At 43.5% G+C, this 20,267-nt stretch overlaps 1 protein-coding gene across 3 annotated transcripts in view; it reads left to right on the forward strand.

Moving 5' to 3' along the window:
• shroom3 (shroom family member 3) overlaps nucleotides 1-20,267 on the forward strand; it is a 67,878-nt gene that overhangs the window by 26,675 nt on the left and 20,936 nt on the right. For all 3 annotated transcript variants that reach the window (XM_068705971.1, XM_068705973.1, XM_068705972.1), the window contains exons 4-10: nucleotides 12,356-12,481; nucleotides 16,094-16,312; nucleotides 17,179-17,504; nucleotides 17,593-17,848; nucleotides 18,522-18,577; nucleotides 18,830-19,310; nucleotides 19,590-19,886. In XM_068705971.1, the coding sequence (XP_068562072.1) occupies nucleotides 12,356-12,481; nucleotides 16,094-16,312; nucleotides 17,179-17,504; nucleotides 17,593-17,848; nucleotides 18,522-18,577; nucleotides 18,830-19,310; nucleotides 19,590-19,886 (1,761 nt within the window). The remainder of the gene's footprint in view (nucleotides 1-12,355; nucleotides 12,482-16,093; nucleotides 16,313-17,178; nucleotides 17,505-17,592; nucleotides 17,849-18,521; nucleotides 18,578-18,829; nucleotides 19,311-19,589; nucleotides 19,887-20,267) is intronic.

The raw sequence follows: 20,267 nt of genomic DNA on the forward strand, positions 1-20,267 counted from the left end.
AAATCTGCTAGAGAGAACAATGCACTCGGGGCGGCGAGCATGTGAGAGACCAAAGAAATGTGCCATAGTGTCGCTGACTGGGACTTCCCGTTTGATAACAGTTCCTTCCAGTGTCAATGAATTATTTTTATTTGTCTATCCCTGTTGGACGGCCTTGCGGCTTCAAACAGGAAGTGAGATCAAATAATTGTCAGGTTTCCTGCGGTCAGCTGAAGACCTCATCACCCCCTGGCGTTAGGGATGTCCTGTCTGTGCTTCCTTTGTGTGTGAGTGCGTGTGTTACGGTCAGAGGATTTATTAGTGTGTTTGTGACTCGGGGCGCAAACTCAGATCAGCAGGGAAACAAACAGAGTCTTCTCAGGTTCCTCTGGTAACCCTCCCCTGTGCCGTCATGAGGCTCAGCCCAGCTGTTCGTTAGATTTGAAAACTCTTTGACATCACACTGACTCCAATTCATGCATTTTATTAATGACAGTGTAGAACGGTGAATTAAGTGTGACTTACATGCTGTATTGTTATGTGTGTGTGTGAACGTATGACATCTCATCTGTAGTAGCTTCCTGGTTCAACCCTCTACTGTCATCTCTCTCTCTCTCTCTCTCTCTCTCTCTCTCTCAGTGTTGTGTGGATCAGCTCAGCCCGTACAGACAAACAGTCTATAAATACTGACACTCTGCTACAACCAGTTTCATCCTAATATGGAGGTCAGGTCCTAGAAGTACTCTTTGCGTGTGTCTGTGTGTGTGTGTGTGTCTGTGTGTGTGTGTGTGTGTGTGTGTGTGTGTGTGTGTGTGTGTGTGTGTGTGTGTGTGTGTTTGTGTGTAATGAACATCACAGCCTCAGGGGGGTGCTAGTGCGACTACAGACATTTGCTCTGGTTGATTTGTCTTGCGTCCTGTGTAAAAACAAATAAATAGTTCCAAAACTCATTCCTTAAAAAAACATTTCAACGCTGGGAAAACGCAAAGCTCCACGCTGCTACACAATGCTTTTATTTTGATAGGGTGACCGAGCAGTTCCGCTGAACCTCCAGCAGGTTTAGAATTAGTTCTCCGCTACGTGTCTTGCTGAAGTGCCTTTGAGCAGCAACATGTATGCCCAGGTGATTGTAACAACATGAAGGAGTCATTAGAGTATACTCTACCGTTAGTCTCATAGAGTCAGATAAGCAGCCAGAATGACTCTATTCTCCCACAATCCCCTGGGCTCTGGGTGGTTATCAGATACCACTGAGGAGAGAGGAGGGGGAAGAGGAGGGAGGGCAATGCTTGTCTCTTATTGGTCCAAAAACAGGAAGCGGGCCATCAGAGCCCCATGAGGCTGGGTGTTATTATGGAGAGGACAGACTGACTGATTTATAATCACACTGTCTCCCTCTCAAGACTCCTTTTTTCCTTTCCTATTCCTCTCTTTTGTCCTATTTCCTTTCCTCTCCTCCCCTTCTTTCCTCTCCTACCTTGCTCCTCTTTCTCCTCCTTCCCTCTCTGTTCCATCTCCTCACTTCTCCTTCTTGGCTGTCCTCTTTTCTTTTCCTCCCTTGTAATCCTTTCCTCTTCCTCCTTTTTCCCCTTCTCCCTTCTCCACTTGTCTCCTTCGTTCCTCTTTCCCCTGTTTTCCTTCTCCTCTCCTCTTTCCTTCCTCGGATGTTTCTTTAGTTGGATCATCACATTTTTCTGGAACGACATCATCACGTAATGGCAAAAAAACACACACGCGTGCAATGCAAACAAACTCCCTCACAGACGCATGCACGCACACACACACTCCTTGGTCTCAGGGGATCCTTGAGAAAGTTCCAGGAGTCCTGGAAGAGGTTCCAGTGGCCCTACAGTGGAGGTTCCATAGGAGCTTGAAGAGTTTCCAGGGATTATTGATCAGGAGGTCCTTGAGGAGGTCTGTAGTGCGCACAGTAAAATGTGCCACATGTTGGGTTAGCATTCCCATGGCAGCCCAGGATTCCTTTTAAATGACCTTTTGGCCTGTTACTAAGCCCTCAGTATCAGGCTGTGCTGTCATGAATCTATCTGGGCCCCGTGATGGGTGACCTCATTCTGAGCCCTCATCTAACGTACCTTTATCCGCCTTTGAATCTTATACTCACCCGAGCAACGGACAGATGCTTGGCAGCTTGACCAGGCCTTGCATCTGCATTGTGTCTGCTCAGGTTAAACTTCAGCGGCTAACCCCACTGGGTTGATTGGCCCACTTCATCTGAATGCCATGGCCCGCTCAGCTGTCAGACCAACCTCACTGAATAACTTGTTCCACTAGTCTCATCAATAGCCACTAACTAGCGACCCCTCTGGTATGAGAAACTTTTCTGGAATAATGTCCCTTGACATGTCTTAGCAAATAAAGGCAAGTACAGGGTCATCGGGACCCTGTCAATAACTGGTGCTTTGGATGGCGACTGGCGTTTGAAGCGTCCGCACACTGCCAGCCAATCAGAGACCAGGACTAGTGGCAGAAATGGTCCCAATACTATCCATTGGCGTCATATAAAGTACTTTCATATAAAGTACTTTTCATATACACACTTTTGACGTATTTTTCTAATACAAATTTTGACACACCCCAAACATGCAGAAAAGCTATTAACATATATTCACAAACATTTTCTGACACACACAGGTCAAGTGTGTCCCCAGCATCTACTTTGGCCCACCTCTCTCTCTCTCCCTCTCTCTCTCTTCTCTCTCTCTCTCTCTCTCTCTCTCTCTCTCTCTCTCTCTCTCTCTCTCTCCAATTTTGGTTTCCGAGCAGATCAAAGAGATTATTATTCTGAGCTGGAGGAACAGTTTCCCACGGCAATAGATAAGGTCTCTGTTCAGAGAGACACACCCTGAACACACACACGCACACACACACACACACACACACACACACACACACACACACACACACACACACACGTGCTTACAGGGAAGTAAAGACAGTTTCAGCTCAGATATTTTCCACATGGCTTCTACCTCCACCAGTCAGGTTCTGTTTTCATGTCACAGTTTTCAGTCTTTTGGTTCACGTAAAAAAATAAAATTAGTCTTATGAAACATTTTCCAAACGTGTACTGTTATGTAAGTAACATATAAAAGTATGAGTGCATTCTCTCTTAACACTATCTATTTTCCATGGGCTCATGTACATGTACATTCAACGTATCCTCATTTAACGGTTTGTATGATATCTTACGAAAAGTTACTCCTCATTTTTCATCTGTTTTCCTCCGAAAGCCAGAAACTTGTGCATGCATACAGTCTTTTATAAGTAAACATCCGTCCATTAGGTTCAGGCAACTAAACTACTTTGCTAGGCTTAGGAAAACGATGTAACAACCACAATGTCTCACATCTCTGTTTCTTCTCCAGTTCAACAAATAAGATTCGTGGGAATCAGACAGCTTTGGAGTTGTTCGTGGGGTTTTTGCTCTTTGAATGGAGGCTAGCAGTTTTCCCTCTGCTTCCAGTGTTTGTGCTAGGCTAGGCTAAACACTTACACACTTGGACACAAAGTTTCTTTTTGCCTTCTGCAAGCACACAGTAGTTTGGTTTTAGCAATACAGTTTGAGATTAAGCCATTCATCTTTAGCTTCAAGGTATCATTTGGTAACGTTAGTTTAGAGTTAGCTTTTTTCTCTCAAAGCTTAGAGTTAGTTGGTTAGTTCTGTTAGCTTAGAGCTAGCATTCTGGTCCCCCTTTATTAAGATTTCTAGTTCCCATTTGCTTAGAATTTGCTTTGGTTCAGTTGGCTTCTTGGTAAGGTATCGTTCTGATTGTCCGGGATTGTTTAAAGCTGAGTGTCCTGGGATCCAGTTTGGTTAGAGTTTAGCTCTTAGGTCCTGTTAGATAAGTTTAGCATCTGAATATGTTTTCCACCACTGCCTAAGGGACAATTTAGCAATAAAAAAATGTACAAAACAATAATTTATAGCCTACTTAACTCACACAGAGACATGGATGAACTATTGAATGGGTCCCAGAGGTCCCTGAGGGGGTTCCAAAGGGCTTTGAAGTTTTCCAGGAGAGACACATAGATACACAAAGTATGTACTGGGTAGCAGGGAAGCAGGAGGAGGAAGGCTGGTTATTATCCGTAATTATTGAGGGTGTGTTCACATTTCATCAACCTGAACAAAACACACATACAAGTACACCTGTGTGTGTGTGTGTGTGTGTGTGTGTGTGTGTGTGTGTGTGTGTGTGTGTGTGTGTGTGTGTGTTTGTGCGCTCTGATGAAACTGGGGCTGCACAGCTCTGCAGCCTTTCATTACAAAGCGCTGGGGGTCAGTGTGGGCTCAACACCTGATTCAAACGCTACACAAAGGGAGAGGATATCCTCGCCGTTCCATCATCCATTTCTCTCTATGATCTCAGATACATCTGATGACATTCCCGTGACACATGATTCCCAGGAATCCGACAGTTGGAGCGCTGTGAATTATGGGTACCTGTAGTAGCACTTTGAGGAGCTACATCTTCATTGAACACCCGTGGATTTAACCTGCAGCCGCTTCCTCTTCTGTGTCTGTGGCCAGAGGTAGATGGTTAGAAATAAACCAAAAACTTAAGTGACATTAACTGATCAGCTACACATTGACAATGCTGAGAGTTGACTTATTAAAAACAAGAACATGTCATATTCTTGAGTGAGTACTGGTACCCTGAGAAGTAATCAGAGGGCTGAAATTGTCCATGAGGAGGTTCTAGTGGTCCCAGGAGGGATGCAGGGGTCCTTAAGAAGCTACCAGATGTCTTTACGGATGTATTAGAGAAAACAGTCGTCTTTAAGGAAGCCCAGGAATGTATATTAAGTAACTTAAAAAATTAAAAAATTCAGATTTTTTTTTAAAAAAAAATCTGTTTTTAGGTGGCTGGAGTAAAAATGAATCATCCTCTACATTTGTTGTGTGTTGGTTTCAGAATTAGGAAGACAGTTGGAAAACAATTAGATACAAAGTAGGATGTAGACTTTACAGGATAATATTTTTCCCAAATCATGTACAGATTTTTAGGGATTCTATTATAAAAAAGGCTTGAAAAATAGTGCGTCATTTTGACCCATGATTCCGAGAAACACCAATCTAAGCTAAGAGATGTAGTTTGACCGCATCCTATCCTGGCAAAGACATAACGTTGCAAAGCTCAAGCAGCTAAATCAACTTCTGAAGAAGCAATATTTCTGCTGTTGGAGGAGGATATTATTTTACCATTCAGGTCATAATGATGTTATCATATTGGGGTGACCGTGGATAAGTGGAGAGCAGGGCTGCCTTTCAATCAGAGGGTTGGCGGTTCAATCCCCAACTCCTGCTCTACTACTCTCATGTCAATGTGTCCTTGAGCAAGACACTTAACCCCAAAATTGCTCCCGTAGCTGTGTCTACAGTGTGTAGATAGATACTGAATTGTAAGTTGCTTTGGATAAAAGCGTCTGCTAAATGACCGTAATGTCATGGTTTTGTTTTTAATTGTTAGCTTGTTTAGTTTTTACGCTCATTTTCAACGTGGAATAAGAGTCTATAACCATGCTAGCAGCATTACACAATGCTTTGAGCTAAATGCTAACGTCAACATGCTAACTTGCTGACATTTAGGTCATATTTACTGGGTTCACCATCTTGCTTTAGCTTGTCAGCATGCTAACATTAACTACTTAGCAAATACAAGTGCAGCTGAGGCTAAGTCATTAGCTTTGCAGGCAGGTCTATTTAGTCATTAACCAAAGGGTTGGACAAAGTGAAATGCTAGAGAAAAGGTCAGGGGGTCATCAAAGTCATTTATTATTTATTATTTAGGGACCACAAATATTTGTGGCAAATTTCCCAGTAATCCATCTAAAAGTCAAGATGTTACCAACAATGGTGGCCCTAGAGAAAAAAATCAGGGAACCACCAAAGTTTATCATTATTTATTTTCTAAGAAAGCATCATCTGTCAAGTAAATTTCCCAATACCGATCAGTGATTCCAAACTTTTGTTAATATGTCTGCCCTTGTTTTTGGACTCCAGGCTGTTTAGCAGTGATAATCTAAAAATCAATAATAGTCTGTTCCCTGTTCACTGTGGAAGCACACGCTGCATCATGGGACGTCTTTCTCCCTGCGGCTTCAAAATCGGCTCAATCACCCATTGTTTTCAGCAACGCGCTCTCTCTCTCTCTCTCTCTCTCTCCTTGTTTATGTGTCTTCCTCCTCCTCCTCCTCCTCCTCCTCCTCCTCCTCTTCCTCGCGGTTCTGGTCCACATTCCACTCTCAACCTTTATTGTGTTCTCTTTACCTCCTCAAGTTCTCAATTTCATTTAGATTTTCACTGTCTGTTAGACAGGAAAGAAAATCTTGTGGAGTTCCAAATCCCTCACCCCTCTGCCTTTTTCATCCTCCCCTTCCTTTTATCTCTCCCACCATTTCCTCTCTTTCTATCATCTCTCCATCAGTCTTTATCTCCCTCCATCCTCCCTCCCTTTCTTGCTACTCATTCCTCCTCGCTATCTTGTACCCTGCCTCCCTCTTTTCTTTCGTCCCTCCTCTCTCTCTCTCTCTCTCTCTCTCTCTCTCTCTCTCTCTCTCTCTCTCTCTCGCTCTCTCTCTCTCTCTCTCTTTCTCTTTCTCTTCAGACTCTCAGTGTCTCTCGCCCACACACCACATCAACAGCTACCATCCAGACCAAGCCGGGCGAAGGATGTTTACTCCATGCTTTTATCATATGGCCTAATGACGTTTAATTGCTTTGTTTGCTTAATGAGCTCGGGGACAGGGACCAACGCAATGCAACTCGATCCAACCTGCCAGCCCCAGACTGGAACTGCAAAAGGGACAGATCAGAGGGTGGTTGAGGATCAGTAGTGGCGAGTCTTTTCGATGGAGTGTTGATGGGAAAGAGGAGCAGATGAACGCAGAGAGGAATAGGGTGGTTTGTGTTGGTCTGGATAAGAACTTCTTCGAAGGAGACACGGCCGACAGTGGACTGCAACATTGGAGACTCATTTGATTAAGAAAGAAGGTTTTGATTTGGGTTACGGTTTGAGTAGCAGTAGAGTAGATGTAGACCGTAGAGCAAAGCAGGTTTCTAAGGTTAGAGGTCAAATAAGAAACAAATACAGCAAAAGTTACGAAAAGACATGGCTACCGAAGACGGTGGTCAGAGTAGATTTCATTAGAGGACAAGTGCTTTCGGAAGTACTCTTGTACACAGGTAACAGGTATGTAAGGTAACAGTTGAATAGAGTTCAGTTGAACTGACCAAATTTGGAACTTATTAGAAGGAGACGCCAAACCAACAGCCTGAAGTAAAAGGTGTGGAAATGGACCATTGTGGGATTTTCTAAAAGAAGAAGAAACATTTAGCTAAGAAGAGTACACCTAAGACGGCGGCAGTAGAGTAGAAACTAGAGTATAGTGGACTTTGAATCTGAGCCATGGAGCTGCTGGAGGCGTTCTACCGAAGGAAGCTCCGGAAGAAGCAGAAGAAGGCCGAGCTGGGCCGGTCCAACGGTGCGCTGTGTCGGTCGCCATCGGAGGCCAGCGTCAACGGCCTGGCGACTGGCCTCATCTCCAGAGTCCTCAGGTTCACCTCCAGGTAAAACGGGTCACATGTTAAGTTTATGAGTGAGAAACACGGGAGGTGTTGGCGGTTGGTTCGGGTCAAGAAATAAGAATGACCAGAACGTGATCAGAAGACGTTTGTGTAAGATTGGAATATTTGAGGTGATCGACTGGTACAAAACATTTTAGTAGTTCTTCTAGGAAAACAGTTTTAGGTGTTTCCTGTAACGCAGAAATTGTCAGTGTTGATTGAAGTGAATGTGCTAATCGTTGCTGGAGTAATGGAGTCTCACCGTAGTTCCATTTTCATGCAATTCAAAACCATGAGTTGCGCATTATTTGCAATTTGCCCTTTTGTTGCGTCTAATTGCAATTATCTATGTGGCAAAGTATAAATGTGCATGAGGCCAATGTGTTGGTGGTGTGGAGTGAGACTACAGCCTGAGCCAGATGCCAGTCGGGACCCAACGGGCCACACACTCAGCCGATAAGGGGACCGAGGCTTGGGCCATATAGACCTGGCTCGGGTCGGACTCAAGCTCACTTAATTTCCATCCTGTTATTGTTCCCATCTTAGCCTCTGATGGGTAAAATGTTTCCAGCATTAATAAGGAATGTGTACATTAATTTACACACGAGTCACAGCAGCGTGAAAAGAAATCATTCTCATGCATGTTCAAAAATAACATGTAGGGGAGCTTTCATCATTTGTTCTTGTCACTGCATCATAAAATAACAGAGTTTGAGTTGCCACGCTTTAGAAATTCACTTCAGTTACCACAAACTCTCTAAAGACGGTAATAATAACACTGTAACTGCATGTGACTTTCAGCGCTGGTCTTTGTGAATTGGACTGTTTTTGCAATGAGGTCCATTTGTGTAGAAAGGGGACAATATTGCTCCAAATTTCTACATATTACTTCATTTTTTAAAAAGCGCCAAAGAGGTGCAATCTTTTTGTGAATTTACCCCTAAAAAAATTAAGGACCTAAAATGTGTACCTGTTCCTCTGTTGTTGTTTTTTTAAAAGACATTTCTTTAAATATAGATCAACAAAACTCCCGCAAACTGTCGTCTTGACTTGCATGCAGAGATATTTTTTGATAAATATCTATGAATGCAAGTGAAGTGGACAGGGTGCGGGAGTGTTGCTGTTCTACATTGTCGACCATATAAGTATTCTTCATACACACCTGTCGACCAACAGGTGTGCAAACTTTTTTTTTTAACAGTAGCTTAGATTACAAAGCATACATCAGCACAAGGGCAGTATTCAATATATGCCGTCCACAGTTTTCAAAATTGGGTAACTTTGCACAATTTGGGAGTGTGCACACATAATCACAGAAAAACATCAGTCAGGGAGGACTTGAGAGAGAATGGAATAGAGGTCGATGAGGCTTGATAAGCTAAAGCGACATTATAGGGTCATTCACTCGTTATCTCCACAAAATCTGGCCGTAAGGGTTTTACATATCTCACCCACTTGTTCCAGAATTCAATAAACACACTTCTCTGAAGACGAAGGGAAAAAGTAATCCTTTCAATAACATAGATGTAATTTACTATAGCTATGTACTCTTGTATTGTGGGGAGCTCAGGAAGCAACCAGCGCTTTTATTACAAGCTGTTATTAAAATGCCAAACAGGTATTCATCTGGACGCCCTGTTTGGAAATTAAATTTTCCGAAGAATAATGTGGAAAATTGCAGGGGCAGGTCAGGTATGATTTTTAATGTTTTATGAAACGCTGCCCAGAGAGGTTTTATCTCTAGACAATCCCAAAATACATGCCAGTGATTTGCTTCCCGAGCCCCACACCGTCTCCAACATGTGGCAACCCCTCCAGCAAAGCGGGCCTTCTGCTTCGGTGTAATAAAGAAACGAATAACACACTTCCACGCAAATTCCCGCCACACATGAGAATTGGTGCATTTACATTGAAATGTACACACATCTAACCAGTCCTCATTTGATATTGAGAGGTTACCTTCTCTTTCCTATTTTTCCTTAACATATACTGCAGTGTGGGATTTTTTTGTCATAAGGCCTTTGTAAGATCTAGAGATAATACCTATATTTGAATCATTTTGGTAGGCACCGAGAAATATTCTCAATATCGGGTCATCAAGGTCTGTTGTATTTCTCTGTTTGCTGTTCTAAAGATTTGTTGGGGGCATTTCTTAGAGTGAGACAGGAGAGGTATGACATGCAGTAAAAGGGGCCACACACACCTCAAAACAGAAAGCCAAATAAAGCCCAATAGCAAAAAAACAACTTCAACTGACTAAAGATAGTAATGAAAATAATGAACATGTTTTCAATGTGGAAGACATGTATTTGTTTGTGTCCCTGAATACTCACTGGTGACTGGTGAGGTATTTCAAGTATTTGTAATTTGTGGAATGTACAACTTTGACATGACATTTACGACTCAGATGTGACATTTAAGACTTTGACACCACCTTGGTGAGGTGTGAATGCATGGATGTGCATTAGTGCGGTCCAGGTTTCAGAAATAGACTTGGATCTGAAGCTCAGACCAAATCATACCATTCTGTCCCGGAGCCCGTCCCCCGAGAGCTGATGGCCGAGGGTGAAGGGTATCTGGACACTCGTAACATCGGCGATAACGCGCTGAGGAATTCCAGTCACGTCCCGTCATTACCCAGGATTCACGGGGTTCACAGACACGCAAGCTTTCATGTCTCTGTCTCCTACTTACTCAGATACAATCGTTTCCTGTTTATCTGCGTGGATAAATACGGAGCAGCTGAACATGTCAAATATAACGAGGATGGGGGAAGATGATTGCAACCGCCAAGCTATCCGACGTCTCTTATCACAACTGGTTAGATAACACATTCAAAAATTATGATGATGATGTCATAAAGATTATCACTGCAAACAAAAACACATCACTCATTTAGTCCCTGAAATGTTATCACCATTATTTTTTTTTTGTTTGAAGATGAACAAAACACACACTCTGACATTGCTGTTTCTTTTTTTTCAGTCATGTTTTCATCATTGCTGTTCAGTTATTGTCCGTGAAACTCAATACCTCCAGGGGATTAAAAGCCAACCAGTAAAGGAAATGTTGAGTTTCATTGACGGCAGCGTAACATTAATGGAAAAAACAGCAAAGTGGAGGTGACTGGAAATATTTACTCAGTGAAAACAGTATGTGTTGACATTCTAACTGACATTCTAACTGAGAACAACAGTGGTGAGAATTTACTTCTTTTTTTTTACAGTTACTTTTTTAGGAGCCTGAATTTGAAAGTATTTGAGCATTTTCCTCAATTGGAATGGAAGGGAGAGGCAGAGATAGTAAGATGTTGAGTCAGATCTCTGTGGACTGAGACCATGCAGCTGTGTGTGTGTGTGTGTGTGTGTGTGTGTGTGTGTGTGTGTTGTGTTACCGTGGGAGGACACAGCAGGATATTTAATGTGGAAATTATCCGTTTTCTAGTTCCAGTTCTGTTGTTGAGACTGTTATTCAAAATTGAAAGTACATCCCTCTCAAACAAGTTTTCTGAGTTCTACACCACACATGCTTCATCCTTTGTTGAGGGATTACGTTGACATTTTTAAAACATGCACTTAGTTTAAGTACTAAGTTTCTTGCAGAAAGTTAGATCTCTGATAAAAGATAATCTTAATAGTGTCTGTTCAAGTGCTCGTGGATGCATTATTCTGTTATGGTTCAAGTATGAAAAACATGGTCAGTGGGAAAGATAAACCGCTGCTGACTCTGAGGACAGACAGGGTGGACATCTACAGTATCTGACACCTGATCCATCATTAATACCGTGTTCAATTTGTCAGCACACAGAAAGTTATTATCAGAAGAGTCAGCAGCTGATGAGCTTGTTGTAGCTTTAAATATCTTCAATCACATGGACTATATGGTTTGACCTTAAACTTAATTAAGATTCAATTGTAGAAAATGTTTTACATCTGGCAGCATTTTCAACAATGATACGCATGTACGCATACGACCTGCTCTCACTCCCAACTCGTCACATACTACAGCTTGGTCAGAGGTCCTACGAGTCAAACTGAGGTGCTCCACACACCCATCTAGCGTCGATTTTGCATGTGCAAGGCTTCCTCTAGTGGCAATAGTAACTAAGACAGGAGTTAAGTAGGAAGTATGGTGACGCGGTAAAACAAAAGATAAGGTCTGCATAGGGAGGACGACGGGGTGGACGAATGGGTCAAACATAGGACTTTCACCCAGGAGACTGCTGTTTGTGTCCTGTGTGAAACCAAAAACATATTGTTGTAACTGGCAAGTTAACTTACACAATGTACTTGACTTGCGAACATAACTTGATGCGATTTTGTTTGATTTCGCAACATTACCCACATGTTGAAGGCTATCAGACTACCCTGCACATTGAGTACTGGTGCTAGAGGGGTACCTAGTGCTTTAAAAAGTGTTGCCAAGGGGTCCTGACTAAGCATCCGAATGCAGCTCACCAACAGCACATCTAAAGCTCACCAAATAACACTTTATTTCTATAATTTTCAATCCATATGAAAACCGAAGTGTAAAAATTACAAGTGCCCGACCATTTTTCGTGGGGGACCAGTACCTGAATGGAATCTCCGCTGGTTGCCTGGACTCAACTGGAACTGGAAAGTTCATTTTGTAACCTTTGGACAGAGCCAAGCTAGCTTTTTCCCCCTGTTTCAAGTCTTTATGCTAAGCCAAACTAACCAACTGTTGGTTCAGCTACATATGTACAGATGTGAGAGTGGTAACACACTGCACGCAAGCTAACTCCGTCTGTGTATTTCAACCCCGCAGACGCAGTGAGCCGGCGTCCCGTCCTCACTCTTGGCATTCAACGAAGCTCGGTGAAGGCCAGCAGCCGCCGGATAAGGGAGGGATGGACACGATGAGCAGCGCCTGGCACCACAGCTACCACGCCAGGTCAGTGATCAAAAACAGCTCTGATAAAAGTCCATCATTTATTTACCCGGGCCCCTCGTTTTGTGCCACTCCACCATTTTTATGCCTTTGTGCCGAGGCCGGAGGCATTTTCGAGTTGTTGGTCCGCCCCATTAGTGTGAACGTGTGAATGTCTCAGGCAATGACTCTACTTCTCTCTTGATTTATTACCTCAGTAAACATTGTAAACATGAGTTTATGGTCTCAATCTCTAGTTTCAAGTCTTCTTCAATACAACGTGATGTTCATTTAGTAAATGATGGTCCATTTGGAGTCAAATAGATCATAAAGCAGGGTATGCTTTGGGGTCGCTATCAGAGCCTTATACGGTGTGTCTACCACGGTGTCACTACTCCACAGTCCAAATATGGTCACATCCGTTCACTGGTTGCAAAAATAACCCAGATGGTGATGGCACAAAATGCCAAACTTGTGGCTTCCTTGAATCACTTGTTTTTTAGCCAGTCAGCAGCTATGTAGCCAATATGTTACCAGCAGAGGGAAATAATGTGAATTTAAAGGAAAAAAATCTGTTTGTGAACAAACTTGTCCTCTTTCTTGGAAGACTGTTACCGGAGAAATGTGAACATTGTACACTGACTTTTCACCAATATTTTTAGAAAATATTTGTGTGCAGTGTGAATCTCAGCAGACCTAGGTACAAACAAAACGGAGCTGGTAGACAGTTTAGTACAGGAAGTGGAGCGATATATATATATATACATATGTATGTATTTGTTACCTGCACATGTTTTAAATCATATATCGATGTCTTGTGTAGCTCCAAAGGCTTTGCACTGTACGTCCTGTGTGTACACATATGAAATAATTGCGACGTCAGCCATCTACCAGCCAAGGACATTAATAACTAGTCATTTATAGCCTGACTTCCGTGTGTACACTTAACACTTCAGTTGAAACGTGTACTTGTAGATAAGGAGACAATAGCACTGTGGTCACAAACGTAATAACACAAGATAAGAAAATCAACGATCTCTTTCATTATACTGCTCAGGATGCTGGGAACTAGTCTTTGTCTGAAGACGTTTTGAATATTGGATTTTGGGTTTATTGTGTGCCGCTATCAGTCACTCAGAGGGTCAAAGTTCATGTTTTCAGAGAGACACACAACGTCTCATATCTGATCTTTGACTACCAGGAACCAGTCTTCACTTCTGATGTGAAACGGGTCCCGCTTCAACATCTCTTTCCCGAGGAATTAATGGACAGTCGTGGTTTGACATAATGACATAACGACACAACACAAACACAGTGTAGACTACAAGACTTTGCCCATGTCACAGCCAATCAGGGTTACTGTTACACAAACCAGCTTATTTAAAACCTTCACTGGACATTCACAGTGTTTGCGTAACACTCTTAACAATGTTTTGTGTCACTAAGGCAAGAATTTGTTTAGTTGACTGAGGAGCTGTGAGCTGCTATCTGTCTGTTCTATGATGTGACCTTTGACTGTCTGCTTGGTGTGTTTAGATTCTGAAGTGTCAAAATGTACCAACTCTGACCTCAGACTAAAGGCATTGTTTGAGACAATGAGGAACTTTTTTGAAAATGAGGACAATTTTAGGAAGTGAGGAACTTTTTTGGGAGTGTGTGTGTGTGTGTGTGTGTGTGTGTGTGTGTGTGTGTGTGTGTGTGTGTGTGTGTTGACATTATGGAGAGTTTTGTCCATGTCGTCTTGCAGAATCAATAGGATTCAGATGTGTTGTCTGAGACCAATCAGAGCTCCTGCTGGATTCGTCTGCAGATATGATCATAATAAAAGTTTACATATCACACAATATATGTAATAGTGTTCCCGGCTAAAGTGTCGGCAGTGATATATTGAGTTAAACACATAACTGTTTAATTGTTGTGCTTGTTGTGTGTTTTGCGAAGCGGTGCTGTTGATCAGCAGGTTCATGTCATCAGAGGAAGTTACATCACTGTTTCTTTTAAACAGCAGTGAAGGGCGAATAAAAGCCTTTGACGTGGCTGTGTGTGTGTGTGTGTGTGTGTGTGTGTTGGGTGGATGGGGCATTGACGTCGATGCCTGTAGAAAGGGGCATTCCTGATGCCCTTCCCCCCTCATCTCTGGGTCTCCCATGGCAACCCCCCCCCCCAGTAAAGTTGGGATCGGAATAAAAAGTTTGCCGCAACATTTCTGCAGCTCTGCCTTTAAATTAAACGGGAATTAAGAAACAGGACACGGAAAGTGAACCGGGGATGGACAGTACAGCTGACAGAAAAGAGATGGACGGCGACACAGAAGTTAAATTCAGAGAAGTTACTGACTCAGAAAAAAAGAGAAAAGCAGACAGAGACAGACAGAGAGTGTCCCCGTTTCCAGAGCAGTAATTGCATTGTGTTTGGTTGGAGGAGTTGGTGGGTCAAACTGTGACGTAGACACAATTGCGCACACACACACATTTAACATTCCAGTCAGTTATCTAGAGTGAGGTAACAGCAGATTCAGCAACAAAGCCCCAACTTTACAACCAACAGCCAGAACGGATAAAAAAGCCTTTCAGACATGCACCTGCTTACGTAACCGTTCTGGCAATTTAACGTGTCGGTCTCATGTCTGAATACACCCAAGTTATTTTATGTAAAAGCCACAACTGCCAATCTGACGAGGTCGGACCTGTAACATTTATGGAACACTTCAACTCTGAATTGACATTAAAGATATTTACTGGACTTCTTTTTCTACCTTTTTAAAAACACTGAATTAAAGTGATCACTTAATTATCATCTTTTGTGCCCAAAGAAAGTAAAACTAGCTTAAACCAGGAAGCACTGTTAGTGAGCCAGTTTTAAGTTCTTCTTATGTCTGATCATATATAAAACTTATTTTTAGAAGAGAAATAAAAACCACGATTATCAGACCAGCCCTTTTCATTCATTGCCAGCTACATGGATTAAGATATGAATATCTAGCAACACACTTTACATACAGCATGTCAGATATATAGGAATTAAATGAGAGTCGCAACTCAATGTGTTGTCAGACGTTATAAAACAGGCAGACAAATGTAATAAAGTGATGAAACTGATGAGAAAACTGTCCAAAATTCCAAAATGGTCCCCTATTCAAAAAACTTTCCAAAAATGTCCCCTTTCCCAAAATGTTCCTAATTTTCAGAAATTTTCCCCTCTTCCAAAAAAGTTCCTTAGTTTCCAAAATTGCCTTGATTTTCCATTGTCTTAAATGTCTTAATTTTCTGGATTCACTTTGAGAGGAGGAGCAAGTATCCTTTACGCTTACTGTGATTATCAATTACAAAAAAATTCCAGCAAAACTACATTCCCATCAGCCTCAGCTGCGTTCTTTGTGTTTAGTGCTAATTAGGAAATGTTAGCATGCTAACACGCTAGACTGATATGGTTAATTTAATAAGTATTACCTGCTAAACATTAGCATGTTAGCATTGGCATTCTGAGCATGTTAGCATGCTGATGTTAGCTTTTAGCTCAAAGCCCCGCTGTGTTGAAGTTATCTCAAGTCTCTGTGGTGATTTAGCCACATTTCTATCGCCAAAGCATGCCTAAGTCTCCCTGATAAAGATTTCCTTCTCTGTCTCTGTCTCTCAGTGCCTCTACCACCGACCTGTCCGGCGGGTTTGACTCTAGCGGCAGCTACCTGAGGAAGAGTCCGGACCAGTACAGCTCTAGGGGCAGCATGGAGAGCCTGGACCACCCTCAGTCCTCCCAGCTTCACTCCGGAGCTCAGCACCACCACCCACTGGGCCACCACACCCACAGCGGACCCCACCCGGCCTACTCCTCCTGCCACCAGCTGTCCTCTGCCAGGTCCATACAAACAAACACCTCAGCAACGTCTGTTGTGTCTAGTCTAGCTTAGCACCTGCTATCCTAACTTCATCATAAGAGAAACAACTCCAAAGCCGTCTGATTTACGGTGCTGTATCTTGCTTATTGATCATCTGTAGTAATAGAAATGTAAAAAGGATACATTGTGGTTTTAGCAGCAGTTAGTGTTGAAGCTATTTGTTTGCAGTGACTGTACGCGCCGTTTCAAAAGACAAGTCCTCACGGGTAGGGTGGTCGGTTTTAGTTCTGTCCGAGATGTACTGTTCTACCGGATTTTCACCAACTCGCCAGAAACTAGAGAGGAGCATAAGAGCTTTATTTAGTACCATGCATGATGATTTAAGGTGGGAAATGCTCATTTAAGGCTCTAATCAACTCAACATGCTCTTTTTTGGTTTTCCATTAGTGAAAGTTGTGGATAGTACTTGGCGCTATCCACAACATTTCCTCACTCGGTCAAGGTTCCAAGCGAGCTCAGACAATACTAGAAGGTGGAGTTAAAACACTGCAGACCACTGATTGGTCAGACAGAATCGTCATCAGCACGATAAGGGAATCCAAGTTTAAAGAGAACCGCACGAACCCGCCATTTTTGAATTGCCAAGCTACTGTCAATTGAGACCGCACTTTTTTTTAATCAATTGACCCAGATTTTTAAAGATTGCAGCCCACAAAACTGGGTTTTTGAGTTGAGTCGAGCCAGCCGAACTAGGCAGTGGAAATGCGACATATGTGTCCTTTTGAATGTACCATAGTTAGTTTGACTAACCATTTAATAAGGTGTGTCCTTTACAGCTGTAAAAATATCAATGTCATGATATATGAAATCTCTTGTCATGTTCCAGGTCCTCCAACAGCATCGACCACCTCCACAGCAAACGAGACTCTGCTTACTCCTCGTTCTCCACTAGCTCCAGTATCCCAGAGTACCTTGCCTCCAACCCCTCCTTCAGCCCGGAGCGCTCCTACTCGCTGGAGACCGTCCCTCAGAGAGAAGGAGGAAGTGGAGAGATGCAGCAGGCTGACGTATGTTACGTCCGGACGGTTTCCGAAGCCCAGCAGGGCCTATCTCAAGAGCACGAGCTGAGCTCCGCCTCCACCGCTTCGCTACGCAACAGTGATTCCAGAGGCGGGGGAGGGGCGAGGCCTGTGCTAAACCGCGATCTGCAAGGTGACGGTTCTGCTTTAGGAATGGCTTTCGGGTAATGTAACTCTAATGTGATGACGTCATTGGTTTTTTTTTGTACTATTGGCTCCAGGTTCAGTGGGTGGGGTCTGTTACCGTGGCAGCAGCAGTGGCAGCAGCAGCAGCAGTAGCGGCAGCAGCAACAGCGGCGCACCGGCATCAAACAGACACAGTGTGGGTCCGATCTGGGGCCCATCAGCCAGCCGCAGCTCCTACGAGAGCCTGAAGGGGGCGCCGGCTCCACCGAGGCGCAGCGACAGCTACGCAGCCATCAGGAACCACGACAGGCCCAACTCCTGGTCCAGTCTGGAGCACGCCCGCTCACTACGGTGAGTAGGGTCTGTCAAATCAGGGTGAATCTTGATTCTCATCCAAAAATAGACCCTGATTGGACAATGACATTGGTGATGTGAATTTGTTACCATCAAGAGCACAAAGTCCGCCCCTCTTTCAGCCGAGCTTGTGTTCCAAAGTATGTTTCACCTTAAAATACACGGTGGAGCAGAGGATGGACCACATTGCAATGTAATAACATACCCTATGACATACAACACAATATACTACGCTACGATAGAATGTTTTATGTTATGCTACGATACAGTAACAATACAATACGATATGGCACAATATGCCTTGATGCGATACAATATACTCTACGATACGTCACGCAACAATACGAGATGCTATGCTACAGTGCACTGTGTTATGAAATTATACGATAGATACAATATGCAACAAAATGCTGTGATGAAAATAAATACGGTTCATTTCTAAATGATACAATACAATGTGCTGTGCTACAAAACCATCCACGACAATACAACACAGCATTGCACAGTAAGGTCCAATATGATATGAAACCGTACGATATAGTACGATACCATGTGATTCAAAACCATTTGGATTGAAACAATGGAGTTTGAATTGTTGTTATGATGTATTTGTGTAAAATGAAATGTACACTAATCACATTTTATTTAATCTAATGTTTTTTTTACTCAGGTCTCTGCAGAAAGGCTCCTGGCATCACTCCAGTGGCCCTGTGGCCTCAAGTGCAGGTACAACATTTACATTCTATCTCCATGATTCTACTCATTTTCAGGATCCAAATATGCCATTTTATTCTGCTCTACCAATTAAAGTTGTAGCGGGAGGTTCCTAAAGAGCCCAAAGTTTATCGATAGAGGACAAGTCAATTTATAGAAAACAATGCCTCAATATGCAACAGGCCATATGTCTATAATATGCTATCATCATCCTCTGCATTACTTACAAGCTCTGCCATCATTGCATCATGACTGTGCTTCCAGCTAAAGGCTCGTACGGCGCCGAGGGCCAGCTCCACACAGTGATAGAGAAGAGTCCAGAGAGCAGCCCCACCACAAAGCCCCGTCAGGGTGGAGGCTTTCCCCAACCCCCTTCCCCAACTGGGCCCTCCTCCGGACTTGCCGGCTCCGTCCCGCAGTCTGGCCGGCTCATTCTGCCCACGGGCGTGTACCCCGTCCCCCAGCTTGAGCCCCACTACGCACAGATGCCCAGCGCCAGCCACGGGCCGGGCTCCTCGGGAGTCTACCCAGCCCTGGCCAAGGAGAGCGGCCGACAGCAGCAGCAGCAGCAGCTGCAGGGCGACGGAGGGAGAGAGGAAGGGGCGACGGAGAGGCAGAGAGATGGAAGGATGTCAGCTACAGCAAACGGATACCAAAACAACATTCCTTCTTCACTATACCCCTATTCCTCTTCTTCAGCATCTGCCTCGACACAGCTCAGGCCTCAAGCACACGAGGGAGACAGGTGACTTTTATGCTGATATTTCAACCAACAGCTGTATTTGGAGTGTCATCACTCTGGACCAGTGGCTTTAAAAAATAATTGGAGCTGAAGTTAGTTATTTTTGACAAAATATGGCTAAATTAACAACTTTGAGGTGCCTAGATGTTTTGGGGCGTTGGTGTCCTACACCATGACAGCTGATAATCATGCGTATCTGGTTCTAGCATTAACTTGTTGCAGAGCTGTAAAAAATTGTTCACATTGGCCGTTAGCGCTAACACAATCTTCTGCTTTTATCAGGCCTCAACAGGAAAAGTGTAACTCTGAACTCTACACACACCACATGAAAACTGCTGAAGAGGAATCGGAGGACCAGACAGGGACCCAAAGGCCTCCAAACCACGAGGGTCCTCACAGTCAGAGCTTCCAAGGGTCCCATGTTCAGACCAGCCAGAGAACCCACAGCCAAGTGTTACAGGAACAGAACCAGGATTTCCATATTGCCCATATCCAATCGACTGCTGGATTCAGGCCCCCATCCTCACAAGAGCGGAGGGAGCCCTGCACACCTGTCCAGTCCAGGGGAGACAGGAGCAGGTACACAGGGATGACTGTTGTGTGACATGTTGAAATAATTTCTGATTATGAATTCACAGCGGTTTAAGATTTCTGATTCTGTCCTTGCACTTTGTGAACCTCCGTTGGGACGCATTCAGCAACTCCACAAAAATCTCAAATTTATCTCAGAAATTGTAATTTGCGTCCTGCTCAGTAGGCTTTGTGAGGCTTCCAGCAGTAGAGTCCCTGTCTGCTCTGTGGCTTTCCTCTTCTTAGAGAACTTGTGCTGCTGTGAGGCTGAAATGACCATCGAGACATTTCTTGTGATATTGGGCTACACAAATAAACTTGACTTCACTTCATGGCATAGTAAAGCAACTGCTGACCTTGCAGTCCCTTCATCTGCCGGTTAAAGTCCTT

This window comes from Cebidichthys violaceus, unplaced genomic scaffold (genome assembly GCF_023349555.1).
Source record: "Cebidichthys violaceus isolate CVI_PGR_0920_01 unplaced genomic scaffold, fCebVio1.0.p SCAF_12, whole genome shotgun sequence".
Classification (NCBI taxonomy): Eukaryota; Metazoa; Chordata; class Actinopteri; order Perciformes; family Stichaeidae; genus Cebidichthys; species Cebidichthys violaceus.